Below are 13,916 nucleotides of genomic sequence, written 5' to 3'. Positions count from 1 at the left end.
TGGAGTCTGTTTGTATGACTCATCCCAGTTCTCTCTTACTGACACAGCAGCCCCTTAAATCCAATCCTACAGTTACTCGTGGGCTCCCAAATATCATCCGAGCGAACGGCTTGATGCCACGAGAACAATATTTCTTCCTCTCGCTCTTAATCCGCTGACCTTATCTGCGATGGGGCCCCAATTTCGGTTCATTCAGTTGTCTTGCATCAGTATGATCCCTCAGCACTTGACATTATTTGAACCTCGCCGTGTCGTCGCCTTGCCTGCATCCCTCTGTGCCTCAGACTCACCGGCTGGGCTCTGACTTTCAAATCACCTTGGGAGGAAACAGCGGCTGCAGAGCTGCAGGAACAAATCGACGGCTTTCCTCCAAGATGCAATCGTATCAATTTTAGAAAAACTTTTAAAAAGTGTTTATCACTTACCCCTGTTTATCCATTTATTTTTTCTTACAAATGTGCACTTTACCGTTCAGAATTAGGGCTGATCGTATTAAAATTTCCAATCTGGATTCTTTTCACGATGTCATTCGAATAATAATGAACTGAATCAATTCTGCGGCACTGAATTCGGGCGAGCTGCTGGTGAAGCTGAGCTCAGTAACTGTGACCAGTCAATGCAAACATGCAACATGCAGAAGCAACGAGGGCCGTTTGATACGAGAGGGCTGAATGACTGATGTGCAGAAGCATCACCAACAGCCGCACGAGAGCATGTTGTGATGATGTTTCGAACTTTAATGCTTTTGTTTTCTGCGGTCAAAAATGAACACACATAAATAATTTTACATGGCAAACTCTGCATTTCGTGGCTGTTGTCTAAGCTGTCATTTACAAGCCAATAAGACACGAGGATCTGCTAAACAAGCCCTGAATTAAGTCCTAAAATCCACACATTCATCCCTAAACACAACCCGAGGAACAGCTTAAAAGTTAACAGAGTTACAAGCCTCAGCCTCCAGCCATGTCTGTCCAGTCTCACATAACATCTGCAGTGACCGACAGAGAGCTTCATCACCTGAAGCTCAGCATCATCCAACCACTGAGCTTGTGGTGGACTACAAAGCTGCAAATATGGATGTTGCTGCCGAGAAGCTGCAGACTGTAAAACCCTGAGGCTTCACACACACGTTCAACCCGGCAGATCTTTACAGTCAGCACAGTTTCAAGATGGACACCCAAGATTAGTGTCACCAATTCAGTGTGTGGCCACATGTGAGATCTGGTCACAATCTGCCCTCCTGTCCTTTGACCATTGGGATATAAAATGTCATCACTTCATGATTTCATCCTGTTAACCATTCTTGGAAACTTTTGCCACAATTAGCCGATGAATTCTTGTCATGGCTAAAACACGTGTTTTGTGATGTGGATTTTCTCTAGATTCACACAGAATATACGGTCTGTGTGTGGGAAGGAGGAGCAAAATCCTCCCACTTAAGTTTACTGAGCCAGTGAAGAACTAAAAGCCAACATGTTCAGTCTGGAGCAAAGTCAGAACTGGCAGTCAAAGGATTTGGCTCAGTGTGGTGGTGGTGGAGGGTTTCTGAAATGGCTTGCAAGGCTGAAAACTAAAAAAGGGACAAGTCCAGTACATATGACAGAGTGAGACAGGAGTCCACATGGAGATCGATTTGAGCTATTTCGTGTGGATATGATGGACAACTGTAACTCACCAAGCACACTAACTGAGGGCATTAATATCTGAGATGTCGCCAGTACAACAGGACCACCACTGCAGTGCAACACGTAAAATATCTTGTTTTCCATGTGCACCTGCTCACAGCTTTTGGTCGCCAAGTCAACTTTGAAGAGCATTGGACTTCCAGCCCGGGCTTCACTAATGAACCTCTGAGATGACAATGGAGTATTATGCTTACTTGCCAACAATAATGTAATTGCACTTATATCCTGATAAAAGGTTGCCTAATAAAGACGCTTATGTTGAGCAGCAGCGGGGGGTGGGGGTGGGGGTGGGGGTGGGGGCCTTCTGTGAGTCTACTGAGTGAATTGGTGTGTTGCAGGAGGGGAATAATTGGGTGGGGGATACACGGAGATCCAGTACAAGCATATTCTGTCCTGACTGCTTGTGCTGCACATACTAATTGGATGCCTCTCCTTGGCTTGAAGGTAATGAAACTGCCGTTATCATAACAGCCAGAGAAAAGTTCATTATTTATATCCGAATGCAGTGGAGTGTGAGAGCTGGGAGAGTTTTCTGTGTCCGTCCTGCAGCTCCCATCTTTAATTCACATCTTTTCCACTGTACAGCACACTTTATTGGCACCAGCCTTCTACTCCTTTTCCCATTTGGATGAGAGGATCACACTCATGGACCCATTGTTATTAGCTGCTCTGTTTTGAGAAGCTGAGCTAATGTTGAAAATGTAAAAACGTCCGGTGTGTTCACATGTCCTGGTGGTGGCTAAGACTCACCCATTTCTTGAAAGAAGTATCCATTCTTGGACATCCCAGAGGGAGGCGCCTCTGCAGGGGAGAGCAAAGCAGAGAAAGTGATTACACTGAGGCGAACGTTAGCAACAGTTAGCGGCCCTGCAGGGAGCCGTCTTCATTTGGAAATGAGATTATTCGTTGTTATTTTTGCGCAGTAATTGCTGGTATGAGAGATGGTTACAAATACAAACACAAGGCATGATCAGACCCTTAGTTTTTGTTTTAGTACTAATGTTCAACAGGGAAAGAAATGTAAAGCATCTCATGGATCCAGGAAGTAACTCACAAAAATAACACTCGTCCATTCACTTACACATGATTAAAGTATCTGCCACCTAATGGCCATTAGGAGACATGACAATGCCTGCTAATAACACTGCGGGTGCTTTTCATTACAGCAACTCATGCTTCCTCACGTTCTCTCTCCTCCCATGACCAGAAAATCGCTCCCTGTCCGCCATCATGGAGGATCTTCCAATCCCTCAAACCTCGAGGAGCAGACAAGGAGAGAGGAGGCTTCTGGAGGAGCCCAGAGCGAGGACACACAAGCGTCTCCTCTCCCACAACACGAGGAGTCGCCGCCCGTGAGGGAAGCGAAGGGACACGTAATGAGAAGCACTCGCTGAAAACTGTGATGCTGCAGAACCGTGAAAAGATTTCATGTTTTTACTCTTTGAGGGTTCCAGTCAGCAACACAACCTCGTTTGTTAACATTAAGAAGCAAATTCTGTGTTTGAGGTTTAGTCATCCAGAGGAGGCCAGCAGTGGCTCCTTGGAGCTCCTTCCTTTGCTCACTTCACATCATCACAGTTTTTCCCTCTCCTGCTCCCAACAGCTAATCATCTACGGCCACTGCAGATCTTTGTCTCTGCAACATAATCATCTGATGATCGTCTACTGATGCTTCTCATTCCAGTGATGTGCCGTACCGACAGCAGAGACGGATGCTTCCGGGCTGTGGCTTTGACCCTGTCATCAGCTGTATGTAATGATGGAGGTGAAGCATGTTCAATTTCCACTTTGAATCCCTCTGAAGTTAACTGACCGCCGAAGACTGTTGCCGACACTGTGAGTACATTTAAATAATGCAAAGATTGACGCCCTCAGACGCACACAACCTTAATGGCTGCCTGAGTTTGTCTCAGCCTGAGCACCTCCAAAGAGATCTGTGAAGGTCTGAGGGGGAAAAAGGATTTGATAAACAGGAAAAAGACTGTTTAGTCTGTGTAGCACAGGTTTGGTAAGTAAAACGTCCCCCCTCAATGGGGCCATAGCTGTCAAAGACACAAACCGGGCAACTCTATAGTTCAACCAGAATGTGAAGAATCCCCTTGTAGCAGCGCGTTATCAGGAAAATGTGGAGTCTTCACATTCCAAACATGTTCATTAGGTAGAGGAAATGTTAACAGGCAGTGATTATATGCAATACACACCCTTTTCATCAGCAAAGGTCTCGACTTTGCTCATACGTTTGGTGATAATCCACGAGCGAGTCTCACTTCCAGGCAAGAAATCGTTTTGCCATGGTAGGCTGCAGCGTTTTTTAAAATGGTGGATATCTCATTTTGGAATTAAACTTAATCTGGTGGAGAGCTCCACTGCAAATACACACAGAGGGAATTTGGTGTACGTCTCAGAATGTTTGTCACGCGGCCCCGCGGATGCGTGCAGCATGCGGATGGCCCAGAAAGACGACGCAGATACGGAGAGGGGATACTCTGAGGGTTATTGAGACATTGTGGGCTGAAGGAAAGGGGGGCTTAATGCTGTTCTGCAGCGCCAAGCCAATATGTTTACATATTCATCCTATAACCAAAGATCAACGGCATGTCTCGCGGCTTCTTCCCTGACTTGACTGCTAAAATCACAGCCATGTCACACAAAGGGCCAGACTCACATGCCCGTGCAAGCACACACGCACACACACACACACACACACACACACACACACACAAACACACACACACACACACACACACAAAGGCTGTCCTCTGTGAAACTCCGACATGTAAAAGGAACATCAAAACAAACACGATCTCTCCTCCTGAAGATTCTTTGATGTGACAAAGCCTGGCGTACAAATACAAAATACAGTTTTAATTATACAAAATGTTCCTCCACTCCTGGGGTTGAGAAGAGAAAACAACTCAAGTGTAAAAGAACCGGGGACTCATTTATCCCCACAACAATTAGCCTTTTTTAGTCTTCATAGGTAATGATGCAGCTGCTTGGGCCTGTAAGAGACGTCTTTCTGTCGAGTCTCCCTCTGGTGCTTTGACTGGAAATATCTGATGCCGACTTTCTTTCTCACAGACAGAAGCTCGGTGCATAAAACTTCTGTAAAACATGGTCCCTTTTCACTTTGGTTTTGATTTTTAAAAAAGACATTTAAAGTGTTAAAAAGTTAATTTGGGTTTCACAAGATTTATTTATGTTTGGACAGAGGCAGGCCAGCTGTTCCCGTCTCTATGCTAAGCTAAGCTAACGACCTGCTGGCTCCAGCTTCATATTCAGTGAACAGAAATGAAAGCAAACCTAAGATTTCCCACTGGTCTTATAAGACTAACTGAATTAGGTGTAGAGTAGAGACCTCTGGGTGGATAAAGTGATGTCTTTCCCCATCACGGTATCAGAGGAAGACCTGGTCCCTGCCTTGACATGAGATGAAAATGAATAAACTGATTTATCATTTAAGTGTAGCGACCTTCAGGTCTGACTGGATACTAATGGGAAGTTTTAAATGTCACAGACCTTCGCTGTGCGAGCCTCTCACAAGTACATTCTTAATTTCAGCTGCTAATTCTTCATACTGTGAGAGATGCCTACGCTGACATTATTTCTCTACAACGGCTGGTTTGCAGAAGGGCTGCTCGTTAGTAAAGCCAAGAGGAAATGCTAAAAGGTGAGCTGACTGAGTCTTTGTTTCATGAGGAATTCCAACAAAGAAAACACAATACTTTTTGGCTGTGAATCTTTCTGATGATATGATAAGAGACGGCAGCAGGAAGGTTTTCCCCTGGCCTGGCTTCCTCAAATACCAAAATAAAAAATACAAATTAGAGCCAGGGCCACCGTTATTATGCAATACTGGGCTACAAGTGTGTCGGGATTCTCCACACCTCCACAATTCAATTTGACTCTTGATTTTAAGGTCACAACTCGATTTGATTTTGGGTTGAAACATTTATTTCAGCATTCATGCCATTTTTAGATGATGACCTCTAAATTTGTAAAGATCAGTAGATCATTGGTTTTATGCCTTCAAAACTTTTCTCTCCTTTTTTCAAATTCTTCTTTATGAAGATATTTTACAGCAAAAGCTCGATTTGATCCTGGTGGCTTTTTGCAGGTTAGGGACCGGTAAGCTCAGATAATATTTACCACAAATAAAAAATCCAGAGTTCAACACCAAACACCACCTGTCAACAGCAAACAACAAGAGCTGGAAACTCAGTTAGCTGGAGTCACCGTTCGTCTTTGTGCTCACAGGTTAAGTGTCTGGAAGTGCAGCTGCAGGCTACCGCTAAGCCAGCTGTGTGATCTTTTTAAGAGCTCTTTTTTTTGTTTGTTTGTTTTTTGGATGTGTGATGGGTGTGTGAGTGCACACAGTGGGGAGAAGAAAGAAAATACTAAGAACCTAAGAAAATCGCTGTTCTTGCTTTTCATCTCGATGATCAAAATGAAGAGCTCATTTGAATCAATCAAACATTACGACGCCCTCGTAGGCCCATGAAGGACATGCTGCTGCATTTCTGTACTGTTTCAGTGCACTCGTGTCATTTTGGACAATAAATGATATATTCAAATCGGGTTTTTTTAAATTATTTTTACTCCTTAAAACAACATACAGACAAAAGTACTGGGATATCTGACCATCACACCAACAGACAGCTTTGCAGCTCTAACAGCTTCCACTCTTCTGTGAAGGCTTTCCACAACATGTTGGAGTGTTTCTGTGGGAATTTGTGCCCATTCATGCAGTAGAGCATTTGTGAGGTCACACACTGATGTTGGACCAAAAGGCCTGGCTCACAATCTCCGTTCCAGTTCATCCCAAAGGTGTTGGATGGGGTTGAGGTCAGGGCTCTGTGTGGGCCAGTCAAGTTCTTCCACACCAAACTCATCCAACCATGTCTTTATGGAGCTTTGCTTTGTGCACTGGGGCACAGTCATGCTGGAATAGAAAAGGACCTTCAACAAAGTTGGAAGCATAGCATTGTCCAAAATGTCTTGGTGTGCTGAAGCATTAAGATTTCCCTTCACTGGAAGTCAGGGGCCGAGCCCAAACCCTGAGAAAGAGGTGTGTCTGGATACTTTTGGCTATATAGTGTACCTGTATGGGCATTTGTGGGCCCGACTGTTTGTGTATTACTGCGTGTGTTTGATTGTGATGTCGGTCACATAAACACTTCACCTTCACCTTCACCTACACAGCACACACAGGTCGATCGCCTCGCCGTCATGCAGTCTGCTTACCTGCAGCTGCACCTTCAGCCACACTGTGAGCACAGTGATATGTAGTGTTCTGCATACCCTCAGTCATTTCACCTCACCAACAGGGTCTTTCTTTTCCTCTCTGTTTAGTCATTTTCCTGCGTGCAGCTTAATAAACTTAGAAGTCACTCACAGTTCAGCAGCCTGAGGCAAAGCCAGAGTTCTTGCGTCATGTTCCTTCTAGTCCAATTTTTCCTCCTTTTACTTCACTTGAAACACACGCATCTCCGTCGGTTAAAATGAAGGTAACAACAGTATTATTATTGCTGTTATTAGTACAGGATTTTAGTATGATCATCAGACGTGCACTTTGAACATGAAAACGATTCATGAGTCGTATGTAACCTTCCACAACACGTCCAAAATGCCCCATGTCAGTCACATTGCAGTAAAGGCTACAGCAGCACAAGGTTAAATAAACGGAGAGATCAAATGCACTTCATGTTTCGGCCTATTAAGAGTCCAGCAATAAATGTATACTGAGTTACTGAGTTATCGTCTCTTGTTCATCAGTGGAATAAACCACAACATGCTGACTGAGCCAATTTACAGTTATGTTTTCCCTTCGTGCAGAGTGGAGGAAGCAGCTGACAAAAGCAAATACAAACCACATTTTCATTACGAATTAATCAGCCTGTTGTCTTCCTATTAATTGTTTGAGAGAAAAGCCAAAAGATTGTGAAACTAGAGTCACCGCCTCACGGCCGCGTGTTGCACTTCCCGTTCACATCTGTCCACACTCATAATGTGGTGACTGACACGGAGCCTCAAACGTCCCCTGAAGCTCAGCATCCTCCGAACCAGTGAGCCTGGGGTGGACCTCACAGCTTCACATACGGACGCAGAGAAGCTACAGATCCTAAAACGTGGAGGCGTCACACACGTGTTCAACCCGGCAGCCCAGAAGATCTTTTCATTCCGTTAGACATTCTGTTACAACGGGTTTAGTGGGGTCACTGTGAGCTTTGACCACCACAGCCATTCGAGTCATCTGCACGGATCAAAATCTGAATATCAAGCACATCACTTAACAGCATGTGAGCAACTAGGAATTAAATTAAAGTCACAACTGAAAGTCTCCTCGGGCTTTGCAAAATAGGCCACAGAAAACTCTGTCTAATAAATAATTAAGACTATGAAAACATTTATTGGGAGACTCACAGGAGATTCCCTGTGAGAGAACAGCGAAGGCCGCTTCCTCTCGGCGCCGCACAACTATCACGGCTGCAACCAAGAAGCATTTTTATCATCAATTATTCTGCCAATGTTTGGCATTTTTGCCAAAATAGTTGCAGATTAATTTACTGTCACTCAACTAGTAAAGCTCCTGTCATGTCTGAATAAAGCAGGAAACGTTTAGACACATCTCACGGTTTTAAGCTACTGTCACAAAGCGGGTAAGAGAATGGTTAAATAAAATCAATAGAACAATAGTCAAAGAGGTTATTTTTAGTGCAGACTGGGAGGAAAATGATTGAAGGAAAGCAGCTCTGTATGTATCCTGGAGGGGCTCTTCTATTGGACTGCTCATTTATTTATGTGGCTTCCCGCGGACGCTGTGCTCCTCTGAACTGCGACTTAGCCTGAGTGCTGCGATCAGGACCAGCATCATGAAGATTCATGTGCTCGGCTTGTGCTGAGCCGCTTGGCACTGATGGACGCACAAGGAGATTTAGGAGGATCGCAGGGGACCGCATGTTTCACTGTTTTGCCAAATCAGAGAAAAGGCAGCAGGAACCTTCCTCTGTTTTCAAACACAGAGCTTCAGAGCTTTGTCATTAACGTTAACTCATGTGAAGGGATTTATAAGACGTCCGTCCTCAGTGGGGACAGACAGACCGTACTGTTTGTTAATCCACTCGGTGTCTGTCTGCTGTAATGGCCTGCGCACACACATGCAGATAATTGTTAGACAGAGCTGATTAAGGACCTTTACATAGTTCACGCTCTGATGGTCTTTTAGAGATGGGCTCATTAGCAGTCATGAAGGCCGTGCTGCTGCGAAACCACAAGCAGACGAGTCTAAAACTGTGCGAATTGAGACATACTGACAACCACAAAGAGAGAAACTGGAAACTGAAAGGGGACATGGGACACATTACTCTTAGAATTGGACTTTTCTGTCTCAACAATTCTCATTTTTTGAAGTACTCCTGTGCTGTGCTGTGCTGTGCTGTGCTGTGCTGCAACCCTCAAGTCAAACGGATGCAAATAGCCTGAAGTGTGACGTGTGAATGAAAACATGCTGAGACCTACAGACCATATCTGCCTTAAAATCTCCATTTTGTTTTCGGTATGAGTGATATAAATTACAAACTATTAAAAAACTAAACTATAAAAAAAATAACAAAACCAAAAAACACATTTTGTTGGTTGTGTAAATGAATTATCTTCGTGTAACTGAGACATTTTTTTTGGTTGATCTGTTTGTGGTCTGTTGGTGCTCACAGTTTAGAGATAAACGAGTGAATGCACAGATGCTTCAGACCCCTGCACATCTCAGACTGGTCTATGCATCATTCACTGCTGGGGGTGACTATCACAAGCCACTTTGGGTTATTTATGCTCCAAAATCAGTTGTTGAGTATTCTGTCACCCCGTGATGAAACACACACCAGCAGTGGTGGAATCGAAGTGACGGCTGTTCCAGGAAGACGAGCTTTAGAAGAACGGCTCATGAAAAAAGAAAAAGATGCACGATAACTTTCTGCAGAAAAGAGGAAGCCGTCTGCTTGCGAGCAGGAAGTCGGCACTGGTGAGAACAGTGAGAACAGTATCTCACAAACGTCTCATCATTTTCACTGATCTGCTGTGTGCATGCGTGGGTGTTTGTGAGTCTCTTCCTTAGAGCCTGTCCTTTCATCATCGCCCAACATATACAGGCGGGAAGTATCTGCCAGTCAGCCCAGTTTACATGTCACAAACCCACAAGCGAGGCAACATCTGTTGTATATGCCACATGACAAACTCTTTCTTCCTGATAAACCCAAAACCTTTGTCTGACGCGACTTATCTGCAAAAAAGAAAAGACAGCAGGCGGCTGCTTGTTGCCTTTGCAGCGACTGTGAATTTTGCATCAGTCTGACGACTAGCGAGTAGCAACACAGCGAGAAACAGCTGCTTGCCAAACACAGACAGAGAGGTTCAGCAGTGAAAATGCTGAGATGAGATGACCTGAGATTCTGTGATTTCTGTCTCTGGAAACACAAAGACTTCTGTGGGCTACGAACCAAATGCCAGGTGACCCCTCCCCCCGCTTTGAATCACCTTTTTGAACCTTGTGAAGGAAACACAGTCCTTCACAAGTACGTTGTACTTTCAGGGATTGTTTTCGAGATTTGGATGCACCGGCTGAAGCCCACACAGCGTACTGTGTGACACAGGATGCCACCACAGCTGTCGCCTGCAGGAAGTCCAGTCCTCGCCCACTTGGCCTGGCAGTCATACAGAGCACTGGTTTTCAAAGTGGGGTCACGGGACCCCCCCGGGACCCCTGAGGGAGTTCCAGGCGGTTCCCAACATAAAGGAGAATAATTTATTTTCCTAAATATTTACAAGGCTTATTTATTTATTTCACTATTTTGGTTATGTGTTTCATACATGTTCTGTAACAACATCTGGAAACAAAATGAGGGAACCTGGGACAAAATCTTATTGAATGGGGGTCCGTAGCCTAATTTGTGTCAGTTTAGAGGTCCTTGACTTGAAAAAGGTTGAAAGCCGCTGATACAGAGAACAAAACGATCTACAAGCAGCTTATTTCATGTGAGATTTCCCTGTGAAGGAATAAAATGCCCTTCACTCGATTTAAAACAGATAATGGGACCAAATAACAGACAACGAGCATTTACTTCATACTTGAAATCTAACTGAGTTTTGGCAATTTTGGTGACCAAATGTGCAAGCACAATCCTGGCAGAGTCCGGTATAGGTAACATGGATTTATTTTAAGTAAGTACAGAATCTGTGGGGCGGAGCTTGAATAACATCCATCAACGCTGATCCACTTTTAATGCAGAAGGAAGTTTAACAGTTCAGGGAGGAGTAAGAACGAACATAAATCACCAGAGATTTGTTAGCGTAGTGAGGGTGCTGACCTGCTATTCCTATGTCACATGATGCTCCTCGGCCAATCAAATCTGTACATTCTGATAAGCATTGTGACGTACACACTCACACAGAGGAGAGACGAGATGACAGACTGCAGTCGCAGAGGAAAGACATTTTATTTTCCGTGCTCTAAAAAGAGGAAAGCAGACGGCGAAAACAGAGCTTTTCAGCCAGAATGGACAGACTCTTGTTGATTCTTCCCACAGGCTGTTCAAAACCAGCATGTCTCCCATGTGAGACCAAAGCGATTATGACAAGCGACACTACTAGACAAAGCACAGAGAGCAAACATACACACTCGAATCCACACTGAGAGCACAGGAAATAGCTCATAAGGCTCGGAAGCATCATGCAAGTGAGACATCATGATGTGCCAGACCTTCGTTTGAGGAACTTTTGTCTGACTGGACCCCTTTGTTTAATTTGACCTCATCTGTCTCAGTGGTAAATGATATTAAGATTCAACAATCAGAAAACTCACTGTGCACACAAATTTCAGATTGAGCAGGCTAAGGTAGCTGCGGATCTGACTTAGGATCTCCTGCAGTACGGTGTACAATTTCACCACCTTCCACAGCTGAGTGGATGTCTTTAAAAATGGTCGTATTCAACCAAACCATGTGGGATGACCTCTGTTAACTCACGCTACATGGTCGGCATGAAGGTACGACACTCAGGACACTCAGAACCCTTCGCACTTCGCTCTGGGCCTCCGCTGAGTTCACTGCTCAATTTTTTTTTGTAGAAGTTACATCTGTGAAAATTCAATGAACAGAAAACCAAAACTTCAAACAAGCTCCTGGTTGCCATTTAGCCAATAGCGCCACCTGCTGCCCTGGAGGCCAATACCCTAAATACTCTCGACATTTGGAGTCTTTCGAAACGGCAGGAATCTACTGGATGTGTTGAAAAACTTTTCACAAATGATGTTAGAGGTAGGACACGAGCCGTCGTGTCCGATGGCGGTCAGTCCAGTTTTATGAGTGCTGACGATGGTGTGCCACTGCGAAACCTCTAAAAGTAGACGAGCTGATCCAGTTGAATCAGTTTCGGTCTGTTTCGATAGACACAGAGGGGTAAATGCAAGCGTTTTATTTAAATTGCTTTCATCTCTCTTCCGTTGTTGTCCTCGGCCTGTCTGTTGTGTAACTTGTGCTGCTTTCTGTGTGCTGTAATTGAGTTTTGTAATTTTTAATTGTAATTTATATGCTTTGCTATCAGGGTGCCATTGCAAAAAAGCTCATCTTCAAAAAAGTGCTAAATAATAAATCAGCTGGGTGCTGTTTAAGAAAAGAATAAAGTACATTTGTAGGTAACTGTTTTCATCTGAAGGCCATAAGACAATATGGCCTTTATAAACCTTTAAAATACAGAATGTCCAAGGCCTTTTGAAGCCACTCAGGACACATCCTGAGAATACCTACAGATAAATTAGATTTCTATATACAAAAGCACAGAAGCTTGAAAGGTAGGCAACCACACTGCATGTTCTGCACGTACTCCAGCAGTCCTGCTGCTGATGGTATTTTAATCAACTGAAAGGGGAGGACCTGAAACATTCTACAAGCTGTTGTGGATAACTTTATTGGTAAGAATCACTCATTAATCCAGTACAGACTCAACCTTAATTGCATTTTTAAAAAAAAAACATGTTTTGATGTACATTTAAACGCTCCAAGACAACTTATACGACTCTTGGTGTGTATATAAACCAGCCAGGTTGAAAGGGAGCCAACCTTCCTCCCCATGCAGGCTGATCTGTTGCAGGGCAACTGCTGCAGGTACGTGCAAAACAGATGCCCGACGCCCCATGAGGGATAAACCCTGGAATTTTAAGAGAGAGATGAGGCTGAGAAGTGAAGAGGACAAGAGATTAAAAGGTACCCCCGCTGTGTTTGCAGGGGGAATCTACGAGGGCTGGGCCAGCACCGAGGAAGAGTGCGGGCCTTTTGTTGGCTAATTGTGCCCACAGGCTTTCTTGGCACCCGTCCTCTCTGGAGCTGCGGTCTCTGCGAGAGCCCAGGCGGAGAGGGAATTCCTCCAGATCCTCTGCTCTGGGCTGCTCCGCTTTGCTCGTATACACATCTTAAACAGCAGGCCCACATTTGGACGTTATTTTCCTCTTTTTATTCCTCGTGAATTTTAAAGAACTTGAGTCGGCATGCTAATTACGCACACATTGTAAAGGGCAGTTTACAGTATTGGTTCGCATGGTATTTCCCGGGAGGCGCAGGAGCATTCTGGACCCTAAAGTTGGATGAGAAGGCACGCCTTGGCTTTTTTATTTTCCCAGGTCTGAAGCATACTGGGAACGTTACTTGTCATGTGGGCTTACATGTTCGTTACACAGAAGTTTGGCAACTTTTCACTGGGAAGGAGGGGGAGGTTAAAACCAAACTGACTGTATTCTCTGCACCGAGAACAAACTATTTCACAATCAAACAAAAATGCTGATTAATCGCTTTCGGCTTCAGTAACCACGGAGACCCAAGCTACTGCAGGTATTGCACCTACGGCTTAACTTTTCGGGTGACAGCCAACTGCAACTGCTCTGCTCCGAGCTCATCCAGAACATCTCAGATCATTATCCTATCTGTGGGGGAACTCCTCGACTCCTCATGAAGGAGTGCGAGTGCAGCCGCTTGTATCTGAGATCGTATCCTTTCCATCACCAGGTGAGGGCCTGGGAGAGCCTCCTGACGAGCTGGCAGTGAAGGGACTCCTCTGTAATCCTGTTCCAGATAAGCAGCCAAAAACGGCTGGACTGATTGCTCGCCGTTCTGCAGAGCATTTGTGCAATACTGTAACCACGGAGATGTTGAAAGGCAGCCACATCAGTGAGGTGCAGTTTCAACCTTA

The 13,916-nt window shown here is 44.6% G+C and overlaps 1 protein-coding gene across 5 annotated transcripts in view; it reads right to left on the bottom strand.

The window, feature by feature from the left end:
- Nucleotides 1–13,916, bottom strand: part of slc4a11 (solute carrier family 4 member 11) — a 95,449-nt gene that overhangs the window by 52,859 nt on the left and 28,674 nt on the right. For all 5 annotated transcript variants that reach the window (XR_006845337.1, XM_046412086.1, XM_046412083.1 and 2 more), the window contains exon 2: nucleotides 2,436–2,486. Coding sequence is in view for 4 of the 5 variants with exons in the window: in XM_046412083.1 (XP_046268039.1) it covers nucleotides 2,436–2,486 (51 nt within the window). In the remaining variant the exon portion in view is untranslated. The remainder of the gene's footprint in view (nucleotides 1–2,435; nucleotides 2,487–13,916) is intronic.

This window comes from Scatophagus argus, chromosome 15 (genome assembly GCF_020382885.2).
Source record: "Scatophagus argus isolate fScaArg1 chromosome 15, fScaArg1.pri, whole genome shotgun sequence".
Lineage (NCBI taxonomy): Eukaryota > Metazoa > Chordata > Actinopteri > Scatophagidae > Scatophagus > Scatophagus argus.
The sequence above is the reverse complement of the archived record's forward strand: the minus strand, read 5'-3'. Positions and strand labels throughout refer to the sequence as shown.